The 19,923-nt window shown below is 40.2% G+C and overlaps 2 protein-coding genes across 11 annotated transcripts in view; one reads left to right on the top strand and one right to left on the bottom strand.

The window, feature by feature from the left end:
• Positions 1-7,175, bottom strand: part of scn8aa (sodium channel, voltage gated, type VIII, alpha subunit a) — a 44,561-nt gene extending 37,386 nt beyond the window's left edge. For 9 of the 10 annotated variants that reach the window (XM_040152319.1, XM_040152322.1, XM_040152327.1 and 6 more), the window contains exons 1-2: positions 6,851-7,175; positions 1,481-1,599 (exon numbers count right to left, since the gene is read on the bottom strand). In XM_040152319.1, the coding sequence (XP_040008253.1) occupies positions 1,481-1,599; positions 6,851-7,129 (398 nt within the window). In that variant the 5' untranslated portion in view covers positions 7,130-7,175. Of the gene's footprint in view, positions 1-1,465; positions 1,600-6,850 lie in introns of all 10 variants that reach the window. The other variant, XM_040152317.1, reaches the window with a different exon arrangement.
• A 3,845-nt stretch (positions 7,176-11,020) lies between these two features.
• Positions 11,021-18,906, top strand: LOC120803268 (transmembrane protease serine 11D). Its single transcript, XM_040151584.1, is given in 7 exon segments — positions 11,021-11,172; positions 11,234-11,341; positions 13,697-13,831; positions 16,258-16,512; positions 18,431-18,569; positions 18,669-18,716; positions 18,718-18,906. Coding segments are annotated over 7 exon segments (1,026 nt in total).
• The last annotated feature ends 1,017 nt before the right edge of the window (positions 18,907-19,923 follow it).

Below are 19,923 nucleotides of genomic sequence, written 5' to 3'. Positions count from 1 at the left end.
AATTCTTTAATGTTTTTTGAAGATTTTTGGGCAATTTCAGTAATTACTGAGTTATTACCATACAACGAGGCTATTTCAGCTGAAATAATAAAAGAACATAATTTTCGTACCAGCAGAATTACAGTCATGGTAAGATATTTGTGCTACATACAAAACATACAGTACATTGAAACTGACATGTGATTAACCTACGAATTCAAAATCACATTGTTAAGATAAAGTTAAACTCAAATTCTGTCAGACTAAGTCAAATATTCTTGTAATGTTTTACTGCAACAAAATTCTTTGTCCAAAAAACAGGTGTTCTCAAGTATTCAAAGACACAGTGGAATATAAAATACTTTTCTAATCCAAGTTGCAACACCGTGTCCCAGTGTTAATTGTTTTTTATTTCTTGGTCTATACCAAATGATGTCAAAAAACATATTTTGGGGTGTTTCTATATCAAGAAGACATCTCTTTTCTCTTATTGTAAACTGTTAAAAGTATTTTGATAACTCATCCTGTACTTAAGGGTGTAAAAATACATTCAAATATGATTTTTTGATCTCAGTCGGAAAATACTTTAACACTTTGCTTACATTTCCAAAGAATGTGGTTGAGGTCCAATATATTAATTTTAGTCTTGTACAACTCGATATTGCTCTATATTCACTATTCATCCCCCACATATTCTGTTTTATCCTGTGAATGGAGACATTCACTGTGACTTTAACGTCTTAAATTGGGACTGTTTGTGGTAAAAGTAAATTTGTTACTCATTTAGACATGGGATGATATTAGTGTTGTTACACTTCAATAACACATATAGACAACATTGATATTTTGAAATCTAGACAATACTTGACATTAAGGGGAGCTCTAAACTGTATGAAGCCTTTCGTGGCTCCAGAGGGAGCTGCACGAAATCTGATGAACTAACCCAAGTGATGTCACTCAAGTCAGCGTCGGTTGGGGCTGAAGACCACAGGTGTCAGTTTCAGTGTCATTTTCACCATGTGGTTAATCAATAGACAGATTTGACCCGCTTTATGGAAATGTTTCTTCGATCAGTTTTGCAGCTGCAAAACTTTCTTCCACTTCTTGAGTCTGTGTGTTTGGCAGCTCTCCATACCAAGAGCAGAAAGTACAACCTTCAAATGTTCAGTTTGGGTACTGAGATGGATGCCACAGTGTTAACCATAATGGGCTTATTGAGGAGGTCTGGCTTGGTTTACTGCTAAGGATGACTCATCATTTGTGCTGGCCTTTTGGTTCAATGAGAAAATGGCTACTGCCATGCTTCCTGTGTGCTCTTCCATGTAAGGAAGTCTTCTGAGTCTGACTGTAACGTACTGAGCATCTGTATCCTCTCCTGTAGCAACAGTCATTGGAGACATCAATTGCAGTACGAGCAGAAAGACAGAACATATCATCATGAATAAAACACATGAACAGGAAACTCTTGTCTCTGCTGTTAAGACACTTTTTCAAAGGATATGAATGTATCAAAATTTTAATAGCTATTCGCCTAACCAGATTAAAAGGACTTATGAAGTACAAGGCAGGTGTGGCACTAAAACGGAAGATTGTCTTCCCTTTATTTAGCACTATAAATGTCTGTGGAGAGAAGAAAAGGAGAAAGAGATAATATAAATAAATAATCAGATAAAAATACACATACAGTACAGATTGTACTTTAAAAAAAGACAAAAGAAAGTGAATTTGATACTAAAACTAATGTCGTCTTATTTCATCTATTGCAAGTATGTTCTCTACATATATATACACACACATCAGTATACATAACTTATGTTCCTATGAGGTTATTTATAAAAGATAATGTGAATTTTCTCAAAGTAGTATGCTTTACATTTTGTTTCACATAAAATGATCTGAAATATGTCTGAACTGCGTGAAAATGGCAGCCAGGATGTTTCTGAAGTAGGTATGTTGTCCCAGTCACTCAGTGCTATCCTGCCCATCGTGGCTTTGGGGGTTTCAAGAGAAGGAAACGAGCAAAACCGAGAGGAGCTGGCAAGCCTCTTTCTGTGGATAACCTCATAATTGTATAAATAATACATGGCGATTTGCATGAAACTTTAATGAGACTCTGTGCATTTGCACAAGTGATATGGACCCTTGTGCTTTTAACAAGGCATCCCTCACTACATTAAGCCCTATAGAGCCAGCAGCTCAGTGCTGCAGGCTGGAGACAGTGAAGTCAGGAGGGAGGGAGAGGAGGAGGAGGAGAAAAGAGGAGGAAGAATGGGAGGGAAGAGGTACAGTAAGAGACTTCATGGTGGTTACATACATGACTGTGACTGTAAGCAATGCACTTCCTACAGAAATTAGGTGCATGTGTAAGATGTTGTTAACAAGAAACATAAACATCTCAAGAAGGAATATGGAACCGAAACGAAGAGCCTTTCTGCCTGGAGGACGAGACACAGTTCTGTCACATGACCCTCTGATATTAATTTGACTAAAATCCACGGACAACTCAGATCAAGCCAGTGCAGTTAAACATGATTAGATAATCTTACTCTCCACTTACTATTATGGGTCAGAGCAGCAACCCCCCCGACTGTTAATACTCCCATATATACTGTAAACATTCCCAGTCAGCACTATGGTCAGCTTTAATGACACACTTCGAAATGTCCCAGTTGCTGGTAGCATGACATTTCTGTTAAATACAACCAAACACATACAGTACGTTGTGTGCACATGCATGACCAATACACATAAACTAATGTGCTCACAAACCAGCCTGCACAAGGCTCAAAAATAAGCAACCAATGTTGTCATCCACACACACACACACACACACACACACACACACACACACACACACACACACACACACACACACACACACACACACACGACTGCTATATATATGTAGGGAGTCTTTTCCTACACATGACTAAACGCATGACTAAACTGCTGCAAAGCTACTGAAAATTTCATAATCCAGAGCTGAGCTAAGAGCAGAGCAGAGGAAAAACAGTGAAAACGGGGACATGGAGAGCGAGTGAAGCAGGCAGGCAGGCAGCAACTGTAGCAGCAGCAGGCTGAGGAGAAGCAGGACAGAGGGAGCCAGAGCGAGGGAGCTGGGCAGAAGTCGGAGAAGAGGAGGGGAGGGGGGATGGGCAGGAGATGAGGACGAGGACGAGGACGAGAGAGAGAGAGAAGCTTCAACACAGAAGCTCCAGCCATCAGGGCAGGGCTGCAGAATCTGCATCCATGAGAGCCTCAGCAGCCATTCAAAGAGCCCCCTTCTTTCAACCCTTGTGGTAAATGGCAAATGGACTGGGTTTTACGGCGCCTTTAGCCCAAGAGCCTCAAATTCACACACACACACACACACGTTAATACAGCAATGGTATAGGGCTCAGCTGCCACGCTAGGTGCCAACCTACTCAGGTATTCCCTGTCACGCCTCTCCCCTGATACTGCCATGTTCCAAAAAAAAATGTTCTTCTAGAAACACCTGTTTTCTTTGATGGAGAAAATATGATTTCCTCTAAATGTGCAAACGATCTTGAGACAAGCTGACATGCTCTTTAAGATTAACACACAATACAAACTATGACTGAGACAACATCCCTGCAAATATTCATCTTTAATCCAGAGATTAGCAAGTGTTATCCTCTGATACACATACACAGGTGTGGTGGGGGAAAGCCTTTATTTCTCTGGTTTAAAAAAAAAAAAAAAAAGAATATAAGACCCTCTCAATAAAGATTTGTAGTATTTCTGTGAAAAATGGCTCCTTTTTGCGCCTTCAGATCTTCCCCAGCAAAACACATTTCAGTGAACCTGGTTGCAGCGAGACGGAGAGCAGGTGTTCTCATGCATCCTTGCACATGTCGTCCATTTCATCCCTGTCCTCACTTCATCTCTCCCTCCCTCCCTCCCTCTGTCATTCTTTCTTTCCCCTCTCCTTGAAAATGATCTATTCCACCGGCCTTGTACACTGACGCCGTGCTTGACCCAGCGTGGCTCGGCTCAGTGTGGCACAGCCCTGCTCAGGCCACCAGCTAGGTGGGAAGGGCTGGATGCTGCGTCATCACCCATCCAGCATGCTAGCGCTGTCTCAGCTGTGACACAATCTAAAAGTGCCACAACTGAAGATTTGTAATGAAGAAGCTGAACAGCTTTCCTTTACAGTTATTTCGCTGCATATTTCCCCCCTCCTCCCTGCAAGAGACATATCCAGAACCGACCTACCACCTCTCAGTGACAAAGACGTACAGAGCAACGTTCTTCCATCAAGGTCACCACCTGATCTGACGACACGGCTGCATGAGCTGCCAGATCCAAAGCAGCATCGGTTCCCTTTGGCCTTAGAACGAGACTAGATTGAGGGCCATAATTAGATTTGCCTGAAGCTGAGAGCTGACAGAAACTGCTGAGGGAAGGCATGCGCAGAGACAAGAAACAAAACACAAGAAGCAGAATGAAGCTTACATGACTTGCATGCATCTGTGACAGTAACGCATGGACATGCGTGAAATAAAAGACAAGTGAGCTGTGTGTTGGTGAGTGAATTCATCAACAGTCCCACATATCACTGGTCAGGTTTGCCACGTGTAATCTGAATCGTGTCTCCTCCTTGTGCTCTGGACTGGTGTGTTATATAACAGTCATCGTGCACAGAGTAAAGACAGGGAGGTATGAGACAGAGACAGACGGAAAAGGAGGAACGCAGATCCTGTGCACCTAAATGCGCGCACACACACACACACACACACACACACACACACACACACACACACACACACACACACACACACACACACACACAATCTAAACAAGTCACTTTGGCTAATGATGATGACTGATTAATATAAGCTTCTTTTTTCAAGTTGGACTTGCTATATTTTAAAAAGGTACACTGTGTGAACTGGCAGAGTGATACAACCTTGTTGTCAAGGGTGCAGCAGTATTTAAAAGAATATTTGATTGGAGGAGACCATTTTGAATAAAAATGCCAATTTTGTTACATAATTCTTTGTTAAAAATAGCCAACAAACAATGTTACCACGGTAGGAGATTTTAGCCTCACTGTTATAAACAGGTCCTGTTATAAACCCATCAGCATTAAACTGACCTCAGTACACTCTGCATCTTGACTAATGCTTAAGTAAAGGACAGCCATTTTATGATAAAGTATTCTTACGTCTTTTTAAAGTAACAAACAGGTTCACACTCTTTAAGAATACAGGAGAACTACAGTGCATAGATGGCTCAGATTTCCCGAAATGGCTGCAAATTTCAAGGAGTCTTTTAACTTTCCAGAGCTCTCATTTCACCGTCTTTATATCTGTAAGTAATGGCCTCTATATATTTTTTCATTTTTATCCGGAGACTGATTCGTCAACAAGGGCAAGACAGAGTCATGTGAAATGAATAATGTCTCCTTTGGTTGACAGGTACACATGATGGTGATATTCAGAGACTCTCAAGGTCACCCAGCCGTCCTCACACTAAGTGTCAGACATGAAAGAAACCCCAGAGAGACACGTGTCTCCTTTAAGACAACCGGAGTCCTCACAGCCTGCCGCCGCTGCTGCTGCTTTTCTCTCCTGCCACAGATTAATTTTTGTATAATTAGAAAAGTCTGTCATGTGGAACAACAGTCTTTCAACAGTTACCGCATCTGACCTTTTCCCCAAAGCCCTGTGAGCACATCAGCGATACGGCAACGTCCCACTCAACAGCTTTAGTGCTCAACTCTCACACTCCCCAAAGGTCTTCAAGGAGGAAAACATAATTACATTCTGCAACTTAATCACGAAATTAAAATAACTGTAAACACAGCCCACCTGGACGCAAACCATCACAAACCACACAACGTCTCTGTTTTGTCTGCGTATATTCCAGCCATTATGTATGACTCACCATGACATCATGGGGCTACTCATCTACTGACCATTATGTGAAATATTAATTTGTATCTATGGGCTCAACTGCTAAGCATCAAACGTATGCTTAGCAATTGTGGCGGGGGAATTAAACAAGTAAACAGAATTACTTGTTACAGCTGTTTCAAAGGTAGAACAAGAAAATGAACTGAAATAATTAAATAAAAATGAAAATTTGTTCCTGTTGCAATCAGATTTAAATTACGATTATACGGGGCTAAAAATGCTCTAAATAATGTGCTTGGTAACTATCAAGGTACCACACAACCAGTTTTCTCTCTCTCTCTCTCTCTCTCTTTTTTTTTTTTTTTTTAATACAAACAGACTTTGCTATCAAGGTAAAAGTGTTTAAACAGAATACAAAGGCAAAACGAGCCATGCACAACAGCTGAACAGTGGCAGTAATGTAGTGCTGTCATATTTTGACTTGCAGATTGCAATATTACAGGTAATATAAGCAGTGTTTTGTAGAATATATAGTCATAATTTGAGATTTTGGAAGCCTGAGGTAGAGGAACAAATACCATTCATAAACTAGACTGGGTATTGTTTCAAATTTTTCAGTACTTGAGTAAATATAATGAATTTGTTTTAGGACTTATAATTACTTTGATAAGTATAAACATGTGTTTCTACAAACCCCTTTTTTTTCATTCAACAAAAGAAGCCAAAGTTCTTAAATATTAAATGGTGTCTAAAGACAAGCTGCCTGACAGAAAAAAAACTATGAACAGTTTCTCATTACCAGCTTTCCATACTCTTTGGACGCTACCAACACATTTCGGTCAGTACTGAAGCTCAATACCCAGCTACAGTCAGAAACATCCTTTGGTTTAAAGAATTCTGGTTAATTTGAATTGATAACCTCATGATAACCTCGTGTGTGTGTGTGTGTGTGTGTGTGTGTGTGTGTGTGTCTCAGGTATTTGTTAACTCACTTTTTGAGTATTCAGGTAGTATGGGTCCAGGTCCTCCAGTGGTACCGCCACCATTCCTGCAGGGATGTCCCCGTAGATGTAGGGCAGGCTCTTCCCAGCCTCCAGGTCGCTGTTTGGCTTGGGCTTGTTCTCGTCATCGTCGTCGCGGTAGCTGCTGTCCTGCTTGGGTGGTTTCTTGTTCTTCTCCTCATTGATGCGCTGCTCAAGGGCCGCCAAAGATTCCACAGTAAACTTCTTGAAGCTATCAGGTCCTGGCGGTGCAAGAAGGGGTGCAGCCATGTTTTCATCCTGCAGCTACTTGGTCTTTAGGTTTGTACCATCCACAATAGCAGCTCTGTAGGGGGTGCAGACACAAAGAAGAAAGGTTAACAAACAGTCCATCTTGCATGGAGTTCATGATTTCGTCGTAAAATATTTCTTCATGAAGAGGAAGAGGTTAAAACATTGTGAATAAAATGTATAAGAAAAGATCACAAACACCCAGATGCATTCATTTTCACACAATTACACAGACAAACACACATTTACACATTTAGTTATGAAGTCCTGATGAGAGAGATGAGTTGAAGGTAGAAAAACACAATATATTCAATTTACCACATGTTAAACATTTGATTGCACTGCTTCCAGAAGACTATAGACTGACTATAGATGGCATAACGTACTACAAAAATTAGCTGCCTGAATATTGCATCCTTGCCACATTATTTATTCACAAAATGTACATTTTACAATTGGCTGGTTTCCCTTGATCCATGTTAATGTAAAACATAAAAAACATGAGCACTGTTTCATAAAGAAAGGTTGATGCTAACTGCCTCTGACTGTACCAGGTAACAAACCATGGTAGTGTTCTGCATAATGTTTGTACATCTGTCCATCCACATTCAGGGGGAACAAGTGCTGTGAATGTTTACTCGCAACAATATTTGAGTTGTCTTTGTCTCCAAAAATTGCTGCCGATGGACAGTGTTTAGCTCACTCTTCATCAGTAATGATATAGATATTAAAAAAATAAGGTTTTATCTGTACGCAGCATCTTATATTTTGTGGACACAGGTATAATTTTAAAACAGCAAAGAAAATCCAAGCTTTTTCAGTTACATCTTGACATATGATGGTTCATGAATTTGTAAAAGCAGACAGGAACCGCGTGCTAAAGGCAGAAACATGAACAGACTTTAGGTAAATGATCCTTTAATGCACCAGAACAAAACCAAAATTGTACAGTAATATTTTCTACATTATCTTTAACAAGTTACTTAAAACCTTGCACAGTGTCTGGCTCACATACATAAAGAGAGTAGTTAAGTTTTAGATTAGACTGAGGTGACAGCAATTGCATCTTAAGGTGTTAAAGGTGAACAGATATTTCTGTTTTTCTGTATTTTCTCATCAGAAATCTCACCTAGTATTCATACATGAAAGTATTCTGTAACATAAGTTCTGCTGATTTTATAATTAAAATTGAAAAAGGAAGAACTATCAGATAATACGTTTTTCCTTGGGTCATGATATTAGATATATTTTATATATGCTTATATTAAAAATCTACATACTGGTCATTTACAGAGGTTGATGAGTTACATTAGAAACCATGGATGTAATTCCAAACAATATCATAGCTATTATACTTGATAGCTGATTTTATAATATTTAGGAAGTTTTATTTAATAATTTCATGTTTCTTCTCATTTGTTAAATTTTTGTTTTGTCATGATTCTTAAGATTGTGCAGACACTGAAAAACACAATGTAATTTACATATCTAAGAGACCAGTTATGCGTAGTCTTGTGTTCATGCACCAACAGTTTAATGGTGTGATTAATTGTGGTCTCAATGTTCCGGGTCACGCATTAAACCTCTGACAGCGAAGACAACAGACCCATTTAAGGATTTTACTCCCTATGATTTTTTGAATAGCTGTGGAAAGGCTGACAGAAAACACAGCGCACTTAATGTCCGCATGAATGAGCAGGGCCCTTTTCCAACACACTTAGATGTAAAAAGGGTATGATGGTTACATGACAACTGTTCAAGCTGCAGGACATTTCAGGGTCAATGTACTAATGTGGAGGCAGCGCTGAGGGAAAGAGGAGAGAGCTGACAGGAAAGAAGTGTTCAATGGAAACACAGCCACACCTGAAACTGACACAATGACTATTTGAAAGATGATAAATGACTGGAATAATCTGACTTTTGGGCATCTTTCTTAAAATAATGATCCTTCCTTTCCTTTGCATTATATTCCACCCATTGTTACTACATACAAACTTTTGTTATCCAGCCTACGGTTGTGGAGAGAAAGGTGGATGCAGCCTTAACAGCACAATCAGCCATATCTGAACCCCAAGGCCTGTTACTTCCCTGCTCCCCTCTTGCATAACACGATCTAATTAAAAATGCTCGACGTGTAAGCTGATATCACTCAGGAAAAGAAGGCAGTCTATCTGTCAGGGTATGGGATGAAAAAGAAAAAGAAAAAAAATCCACAGAATAAACGCAGCCTGTCAGCCAAGGCGTCTGTTTTAAAATGGACCCCGGAACCTCGCAGTCACTGAACCTTCTGCTGCTCTGCTGGCGCTTCAGGACAGCAGGAGCGCGCGCGCACGCACGCACACGCACGCACGCATTCACACACACACACACACACACACACACACACACACCCCTACATATGCAGGAATGCATACATGAAGGGTTCATGGAGAGAAAAATCATAACCGATCTGTCTGGAAAGCCCGTTTTGATCTGCGAGCAGGCCTTCGAGTTGAGCCCCTGCTCTCGACGCATTCAGGCCTGCAGTTTATCCTTCAATTCTCCTCAGTGTTATTAAAGTCATGGGGACAACAATCGACTTGTTGTGTCTCAGTCTCGTGGGCTGCACATTGCCTACATCCATGCTTTGGCATCGCAGTCCTTGTTTTTCGCAGAGAAAACAAGCACCTTCTGGCACCTTCTCGGTCATTTTTCTCATTTCCAGAGACGCAGTAAGAAATGGAGACTTGTTTACTAAAGCTGTTAAGTAAGACGCAGGAGCCTCTAGACGCCATTATGTGCCATTTAAGAAGAAACAAAAATGTTCTAATATATTTCATTGAACAGAAAAGTCCCGCTCAGTCAAAGAGAGGAGCTGGAGGCTATAACTGCGCAGAGAAGTGGCCCGCTACAACCACATTGGCCGAAGCAACATTACTGCAGTGGGTGGTTTGTATGTTGAAAATGTCACGCTGTGGTAAACGCAACCGTGGATTCATCAGAGTCACAAGTGTAATGTCGATGTACCTTAATAAATCAGTGAAATATGCCCCCCTTGTTATTCAGCAAAAATGGTAAAAACGATTGATCTTTTTGGAGGGGGGTGGGGGGGGGGGTAATCAGTGCGTTTTTGCGCGTTGCCTTGAAGGATCTGCACCACACCCGTGAAGCCATGTCGGCTGCCAAATCAATAAGGGCTCTATCTGTACACAAGATAGCCCAGAGTATGAAGCCAGACAGCGGCATAAAAACAACACACGGTCTGCAGCATGAGATGAAACAGAGCAAACGCGACCAGTGGAGAGCACCGATGGTGCTGCCACACCAAAAAAAAAAAAAAAAGAAAATCACCTGGAGGAATGTAAATGTCTTGGCTATGGATGATGGAAGGACGATCAGGCTACTCACATAGCATCAGCCCCTTTTCCGAAGCCTTGTGGTGAATCAAGTGCATCATCCTCTAATCCGACGGGTACAAAAAGCCAAATACCGGGACCAAATTTAGGAAAGAAAAAAAAAAAGGTTCGTCTTTTGTCTTTTTTTCTTGTTCGAGCTGGAGCAGTCAGACGGCGCCCTACCTGAAGCCCAGCCTACGAGGCATTTTCTCTCGCAAATGTCTGATCAGTGCTTCGGATGCTCGACGAAACAGTTAATCCGATAAATTCCTTGCCATCGACATCGAATGACTGATAAATATGTTTCCCCGCTTGCTCTAGTCCGGCCGATAGATGCTCAGCGAATGCAGACAACCTCTTTCCATCCCGCCCCCCCCCCAAAAAAAAGAGCAGTGTGCAGCTCTGCGACATTTACGCAAGGATACCGACAGAGAGAAAATCTCCCCTCACCCAACATCGCATGCACCTTTTCCTCAAACGATTACAAATGAAGGATACTCACTTTGTAAGCGTTACAATGAACCCAGGAAGCCGCTGCAGGACTGCAGATGTGGAAAAGATCGGGGAGAAACTGCGGTTGTCGCCATATTGTTGCCGCTATCTTCCCCCTCAGTGCGAGCGGTTTCCCTGCATAATTGATGACTCTCAGCAGAATGCGAGGGAGTGTCGGCAAGTGCGTTTCGCAAAATCGTAAAGGTCATTTAGGCCCGCAGCCTCTAAACCCCCTCAGGAGCGTGGTTCACAAACCAGAGCTCGCCGGGCTCCGAGATGAGCCTGGAGGAGACCGTGCACAGGAAACGTGCACGTGGTTGTCTCTGCCAGGACGCACTGGCTCACCGTGAGCTCGGTGCGGGGAAGTTTCGTAGTGCAGGAATTTATTGGCCGTCGGGTTGCCGGCAGTTAGTCGGGGAGATCTTCCAGACAGCCAGTGCACGTCTGAGACGCAGAAAAGGGAGAGAGCCGATTTCCTATACGTCTAGATACGTGGTTTCAGATCATACAGGAATGAAAAAAAAAAAATTCACACATGACAACCACATCACGAATAATCTGCAGCAAAAGCTTCCACTCTTGGCATGCCTTTAAAAAACACATTAGACAAGTAACTTATGCGGTTTATTTTTGGCCGCGGAGCCGCAATGAAGCTCACCTATCTCAACAAGTTTTTGTGAGAGCGTATTTCGATATACGGACTATTTCCTCTGTTTCTCATTGATAGCCTTTGCATCTGACTGCTGCCCTCCTCCCGCTCTCTGCTCTTTAATAGCACACAAATGAATATGCTAATGGGCAAGCTCTCAATGTGGTGACCTGCCCACCCACCTGTCTTTTTCTTACTGCGTAAAGTAAATGTGTGGATCAATACAACTGAACTGAATCAAAAGGATTTGAAAAACTCATAAAAATAATATAATCCCCGTAGATTATTGTTTCTTTTTCTTTTTGCGACGTTATCTCAGCTACAATAAACGATTTGTGGGGTTTTTTTTTTCCCCGTGGTATTTATTTTTTTTTAATCATGATGTCATTACAGACTTGATTTCACTCGTGACGCGGGACAAACGCGCTAAACGTGTCAATGACGCCATTGGTCGGAAGTACGTGCGGTTGTTTTTTTTTTGGTTTTTTGGCCCAAAATGTCCTGAGGAGTTTAAACTAAGTGGAGTTTACGGGGCTTCTGCTTCTTTGTGAGGGCTCTGTGCTCGACTGCGCCGACCCCAGCGCAGGGCCGGGAGCTTCTTGAGTTGCCGAGTAAATTATGCGGGTAGAAAAAAGTGCGTATGAATCTAGTCAAGATGTGTGACGATGTCACGTTGACCCTATCAGTGTCTATAAAGGTAGTTAACGTGTTAGTTACTCACCGAAGCCTTCAAAATAGCCATTTTTAAATAATTCTCCTCGAGTTTTTTTTTTTTTACGAAAAGTACTTTTCCTTCTAACCGACAGTGGTAACTAAGTACATATACTTGAGTGCTGTACTTAAGTACAATTATGATGTACATTTACTTTACTTGAGTATTTTCAATTTCTGCTCCTTTATTATTATTTTCACTCATTCTACTACATTCGTTCGAAAGCTGCTCCAAAATGCTTTTCAGATAGAAAAGATATGATGAACTTATAAAATATGAATTAAATTAACCAGTAATGTATAAAGCACCTAAAACTGGCTACATATTCACAAGTACAACATTAAATAATAATCCAATGATACAATTTATCATTAACAATGTAACACTGAAAGAAGTGTCTCTACATAATTAATACTTTTTACTTTTGATATTTTAAGTACATTTTGCTGATAATACTTTTGAACTTGTGCTAAAGTAACATTTTGAATGCAGGAATTTTACCTGTACTTAAATATTTTTAGACTCTGATATCCCTGCCTTTAAATCGGTATAGGAACTGCTAACTGACTAATATTTAAAGTGAACCTGTAACTTTTGAAAGGAGAAATAACCCAATCTTCAAATGCAAATGAAACGTTGAATTCATTAGCAATAACACGCACCTTTGCTCAACTGGCGTTTTTCCTCCACAGCCTTATTGGGTCTGGCACGACCGGTAGCTTGTGGTGGCTAATGTTAGCTAACTTTGTGTAACTGACATTATCCCATCTGCCAACTATATGACTCGACTTTTGCTAGTGTTGACGCTACATCCTGGCATGTAATCAATGAACTTTTGAATGGTCTTAACACAAAAGGAAACACGCCGTACCCGGATGGGAAACATGTTCGGCATTTCCTCTAAAGAGCCGAGGTCCTGGCGTCACCTCGGGGTTAGCCTTTTTGACTCGATGCAGTCTCTCGCTGAGCATTTCATTCAACTGCATTTCTGAAAAAGTGAGACATGTTCCTGGTTTTTACTAGAAATTAAACAACAATTAATTTATCATGATGCAAAAACTACAGCTCCCATGATGATTTACAACATATGGCAGTGCCCAGTGTACTTGCACCATAGTTATTATGGTTTCTGCTATATTCAGCCATCTTCTATTACTTTTTGTTATGACAAATTAGTGCAGTTTTGAATGAGGTTCGCTTATATTTTTTTTACTTTGGCCCTTTGTTGCCATTTGTGGTCACACAACAGCTACAGTTCAGCAAAAGTTACATATTGTCACTTTAACCCAAGTATTAGATGTTCTTGAACTTTTTCAACCTTTCTGTTCTTCTTCTCCCAGTGTGATTAGACTGGCTCTTGAAGGGGCGTGGCCCTGGCAGGTCAGTATCCAGATCAAGTCCAGGCACCACTGTGGCGGGACGATCCTCAACCGCCTCTGGGTGCTAACTGCTACGCACTGCTTCTACAAATACCTGTGAGTGTTACACACACACCCAACTAACCTGCACCCAGTCACATCAATCTATGTTTGTATCATGGGGGTAGACAAAATAATGCAAACACATTATGATAACTTTGATTCTTAAGTGAATTAATAACATGCAAAAACAGATGCAAAGACGAGACATATTAGGTTGAATGACAGTTACCAGCATTTTCCGACTATAAAAAGATGTCTGGCATCCAACACTTTTACATGTGAGTTTACAAAACAATGTGAAAAAACTTACAGCTCCAAAGTAAAATAGGGCACCTTTGGTTTTATTGCTGAAATCCATTCAAATCTGAGATTTAGAGACACTGAAACCATCACACATACTTCCATTTCCTCATGTTCAGATTGTTGCAATTGTCTCTTAACGGGCATGAATCAGAAAACAATCCACAAACTCCAACCTTTGCAAAATGCAGCAGCCAGATTGATAACAAAAAGTAAGAGATCTCCATTTTAATGTTTTTACACTGGCTGTCAGTTTGCTACAGAACTGACCTACAGGTTTTTACTTGTTACACTGAAAGCACTTCATGGCCTGACCCTGGACTTCATCGCTGAATAACTAGCCCCATATCAACCTGCACACAGTCTGACGTGCCTGGGCTGGAACCTAATAATAGTTCCCTTTTCAGGTATAAGACTAAAGGGGACAAAGCTTTGGCTGGGAGGGCAGCTCTAAAATGACCTGTCTGATGAACTCAGATTTACTAAATCAGTATCTTCTTTTAAATCACTTTTAAAAACGTATTTTTATCGAAAGTCGTTTGTAACTTGACTTATTTAGGTTAAATTGTCTTTTGAGTGTGTATGTACAGTATATGTATGTGTATATAAATATGCATTTGTATTCTTTTTTATGTTATAAAGCGCTTTGTAATCTCAGGTTTCGATAAATGCTACATAAAGTAATTTATTGTTATTATTATTTAAGAAAACTTGTGCATCTGTCTAATATGTGTTGAGAAACAGGCTTGAGGGCCTTGACAGCAAATGTTAGACAAAGACAAAGCTACAAGGAACAGTGGTCACAAGTTAAAACTTAAGTAATATCACTCATTTAAAGGTGCATCTGCATTTACCATCAGGGTGTCCATGTGCTGGCCCAGCATGTCCGTGGGCCAGCACATGTGCAAAGAGAAAATGAAAACGATTTTTAGAAAGTCCCGTTAAATAGCAGAACATCCCTGCAATCATCTTTAAAAAAAGCAAAAGCTGTGACTGGTCGTGTGATGGATACGAGCAGGTGCCAGACTGGGTTATTTTAGATCCAAGGTCAGCATTTTATTTTCTGTATTAACGTTTCACACACGCAGCTTTTATAGGTTGTAAAGAGAACAAACTTGCGTTAAATGTAACAATAAATAGATAAAACATTGTCTGCAAAACACATCTTCCTTGTTACAGTCTGCACTTTTACCGTTTAAATTGAAGATTAAACACCCAGGGGCCCATAAATCAAACCATGAATCTAGACTGAGAGATGCTGCTGTGATTCAGCATGCATGACCCAATGTTGATGCAGTGTTTCCCATGGTGATACAGTTTAGTTTGTAATTTTTTCTCTCTATGTCAGTCTATGTCCGTGTGTGTGTGTGTGTGTGTGTGTGTGTGTGTGTGTGTGTGTGTGTGTGTGTACATGTAAGCTGAAATATCCGTTACTTTTGAACTCCTCTCACTTCATTCACAAACAGGAACACACATATATACAGTACTAATCTTAATACACTCATCTTTTAATATTTGTCTTGTACACAAACCACTGTCAGAATAATCATAAAAATCGGTACTTTTTCTTAAGTTTGCAGATGACTTTGTAATAGTCAGGCTTCTGCACAATGAAGAACTAGAGTCATGACTCAGTGGCAGATTAATTTGTCAGTTGCTGTGACTGATCTTTCCAACAGCTGTTGGAAGATGTGACCTCTTTAGCAGGAGGTCTACTTCTCTTGCTCCTACCATCATCAGGGGGAAGCCTCTGACTGCAGTTCAGGAATACAAATATTTGGGAACCATCTTGGATGACAAATTGACCTTTGAAACCAACACTGATTTTATTCATTAAAGGCAAACCAAAGATTGTTCTTCTTAAGTCAGTTTAGACATTTTAATGTTGGCAAGTTCCTGTTCTATACTTCCTCCAGTGATTCGGATAAATTTCCTATGTATGACCTGGTGGTTTGGTAATCTCGGTATGGCTAACAAAAGCCTGCTGGGGAAAAATTGTGAATGTTGGCCATAATGTCATTGATTAATGATGTCATTGATACCCACCAACCCTTGTGTGCAAATTAGGAAGGGCAAAATGGAGACCTGGATATGAAAAGGGGGGTTGGTGGGTAACAGTGGACAAGCGGTGACTCTAATTTATTCTTGATTTAATCTTTGTCCTTCTGTTTTGTGTCCAGTTGGATTAGCAGAGCCCATTTCCGTGTGGTGGCAGGACTTCATGTGTTATCCGCTCCAGGAGATTACGTTCAGATTTGCTCCATCAATGAAGTCAAAATGCACGAGGACTACGATGACGTCACGCCTGACAACGATGTGACACTGGTGCTCCTCGGCTCTCCCTTCAACTTCACTGAGCATGTCCAGCCCGTCTGTACTCCTCACAATGTGTCCCATGAGTTCATCGTCAACTTCAGCTACTCTTTCATCACTGGGTGGGGGAGCACCTATTTACAAAGGTTGGTATAAAAACTCAGCGATTCTGCAGGGTTATTATGAAAGGCGTCATGGTGAGGGAGAAGGTTCCATTTTACAAGAAGACACATTAACCTTTACTCAACCTTTGAAATTAATGCTATCTTTTGTAGGGGAAACCTGGACAAGGAGGTTTGAAAATTGCCGTTATTATGAAGGCAAGTCAAAGTAAACATTCAGTGAGCACAACAGGCATACAGTAGTAAAAAACTCTTCATTGAGAGTCCCTATGTCGAGACTTTATTAATGGTTCATTAATAATTTATTGATTTCTTTCACAGATCAGTTGTAAATAGTTATAATATGTACATCATCAAATGGATCCTTCTTTTGCTAGAAAGCTGCAGAGCACCTGGTCCAAAATTAATTTATTAATGACTCAATACCATTTAAGAGCTGCCGCCTTGATGGTTTATTTTACAATGAAAAACCCACAATTATTTATTTATTTACTTTTACCAACACCTGTAACTGCATATACTCCTTTCATAGTAAGGTGAGTTTGCATTTGGAGATAATTAGAAGCCATGCAGTGGTTTAATAAAAATCATTCAACGTGTGAAGAGAAACAAGCTCAAAGGTCATGGCAACATTTGCTGAACACAGACAAACTCTATTGTCCTGATTGGACCTGGAACCCAACATGTGAGTGGTCCACTTGCTCAAAGGCAAAATGAAAAAACAGTCCGTTTATGGCATGAACACAAACCCTTCACCCAAGTCTTCCTCGGGGAAAATGACAGCTCTGATAGCTCTAAGAGTACACATTAGTAAAAGACTTGGAAATACGTCAACAAAACTAATCGATATTTTAAAGTGAGCCTATGTAAGTAGAGAAGTGTACAGAGGAGCCAGCCCATGAATAGCTTCAAAAGTGATTAGTTCAATTTTGACATCAATTCTAAAATGGACTGGCAGCCAGTGGAGGGATGCGATGACGTCTGTTAAAACCTGTTATTGTCGGTAATGTAATGTCAGCGGCCCAGCAATCTAAAGTGTGCTAATGTTAGCGAACTTTAACCACTATAAGCACTCGACATACCAGACCATATAAACCACTGACTGTTCTAATTTGAACAAAGGTGCATTTTATTGCTTACGAATCCAATTTTTTCATTTGTAAGAGGGAGGATGTGCAATTTTTTCTTTCAAAAGTTACATAGTCTCACTTTTTATAAAAATAAATCCTGTTTTCCTTAGCCTTTGATAGATTAATTTTCCCTACTGCACTTCTCCCTCTTATTTTCTTTATTAGATTTGAGGCAGCTTATAACTTTACTGTTACTGTCTCTATTTATTTTACTATTTGTATTGTATTTGATTATTATGCTACTTGAACTGTTTTTATCCTCTTTAACATTTTACTTTAACTGCCCCTATTTAGCATTTATAAGCAGTTTATAAACGGTACATACATGGATTAGAACACACTTTAATGTAGCTGTACAAAGCTATAAGGACATTGTATGAGTCCATTAATGTACAGTGTTCATTTGTCAAAAGGCATAACTTCTCCTATGAAGACATATTCTATATTATTACAGCATTGCTTTACTATATTAACATTCCAAATCTGACTCTACTTACGGCGCCCACAGGAGGAGTTACAGGTGTTGACAAACACATTAATAACCACTTACATCCATGTACAACAAGAGTATAATGTGTTATAAATGTTTATATATTGCCTGTGAAGGTTAAATAGGGGGATTTAAAGTGAACCGTTGCCTTTTTGTCCTGTATTTTTAAATGTTCCTCTCATATATAATTGCTTATGAGTATTAAATGCACGTCTTATTTACCATTCATAAAGTTCTATGTGACAATCTAAAGGCCCTTATAAGTAAAGTACCATTGTGGTGTGCGTACTATAGGCAGGCCGATGAACAGATTGCAGGAAGCTGAGTTGGAGCTCATTGACAGGAGAACCTGTAACATGATCACCTGGTACGAGGGCCCCGTCACTGGAAACATGATCTGTGCTGGACCGGAGAGCGGGTCGGCCGATACTTGCCAGGTGTTAATTCCTGTACATTTATTATATACGTGTATATTCTAAGCGCAGGCTGCAGGTTTCATCTCAGTTCAACATGGCTGCCGTTGACGTGCGCTTCAGGGTGACAGCGGAGGTCCTCTGCAGTGTTACCGCGAGGACGAGGAGAGGTTTTTATGTGGTCGGAGTGACAAGCTTCGGGGAAGAGTGTGGACGTCCTCACAGGCCGGGGGTGTACGCACGAACCAGCAGGTTTGCAGGTTGGCTGGAGACAAGTCAGACAACATCAGTGTCTGCTGCACACAGACTGAACGCAAGACTGATCTCAGCTCTGCTCAGTGCTGCTCTGACACTAGTCTGAAACATCCAATCTGTCATCAGTAAATATCACTGCTGAACAGGAGACAGTTCTGAATGTTTTTCCTTTTACATGCAGCCATCTGGATTAATGACAAAATACTCCATCAACTCATCGTGATTTTTTTCAAAATCTTTTATTTTTTATTTTTATTGTTTTTTTAGTTTGAACATCATTACCAGTCAGTGTGATTAGCCTGTTAGATCTACCAGTGCATGTTCAAAGGCCTTGAATACCAATTTTCTCAATCGGCGTGATGAATTAGAGTAATGGTCTCCACCGTGAATACAGTATTTTCTGCCAAAGTTAGAACAGTTTGGGTTATTTCACATGTGAGCTTTCTGTGCTTGTGTTTTATCTTCATTCATCAAGTGAAGTGTACACAGTACACGGCAAGTTCTGCAAGATGCTTAGAACAACGAGCCTGTCGAGTACCTTGAAAAACTATGTGTAAGAGTTCCGAGGAGAATTGGTGGTTTTTCTTTTCACTGCACTTTGAATGACTTATTACTGACTGATAAATAAAAAAGTATTCATGGCATTATTTTTTAAAGCATCGTCACTTTACCTGTACCGTATAAAACTTTTGCACAGTTACTGTCAAGTGACTAAATAAATGATGAAAATCCGTGCAGATTACTAGGAAAAAAATTCAGACTATTCATTTGGTTTCTTTAAATATATTTCTATAATGTTTTGAGAACCTATTGCTTTTTATTACTATTTGCAAGAGCCAGAGAATTAAGAAGTGAGCTCAGCTCAGTTGAGAAAGGAGGGAAAGATGGTTGGGAATTTAAAAAAATGTGTGTAAAACCCAATAACATAAGAGAATTAACATGTTCCAGAGATTACAACACTCTCATCGACATAGTAACACGTTATTTTTGAAGCTAAAGTGGCGAGTAACATTTGTGGTGCTGAAAACTTTTATCAGACCGTTCATGGTTATTTCAGATTTAAAATGATGATGTTTCATCAGCATTTAATGTTCCGTGTGTTTCCTTCTCATTGGTTTAGAGT

Source organism: Xiphias gladius, chromosome 18 (genome assembly GCF_016859285.1).
Source record: "Xiphias gladius isolate SHS-SW01 ecotype Sanya breed wild chromosome 18, ASM1685928v1, whole genome shotgun sequence".
Classification (NCBI taxonomy): domain Eukaryota; kingdom Metazoa; phylum Chordata; class Actinopteri; order Istiophoriformes; family Xiphiidae; genus Xiphias; species Xiphias gladius.
The sequence above is the reverse complement of the archived record's forward strand: the minus strand, read 5'-3'. Positions and strand labels throughout refer to the sequence as shown.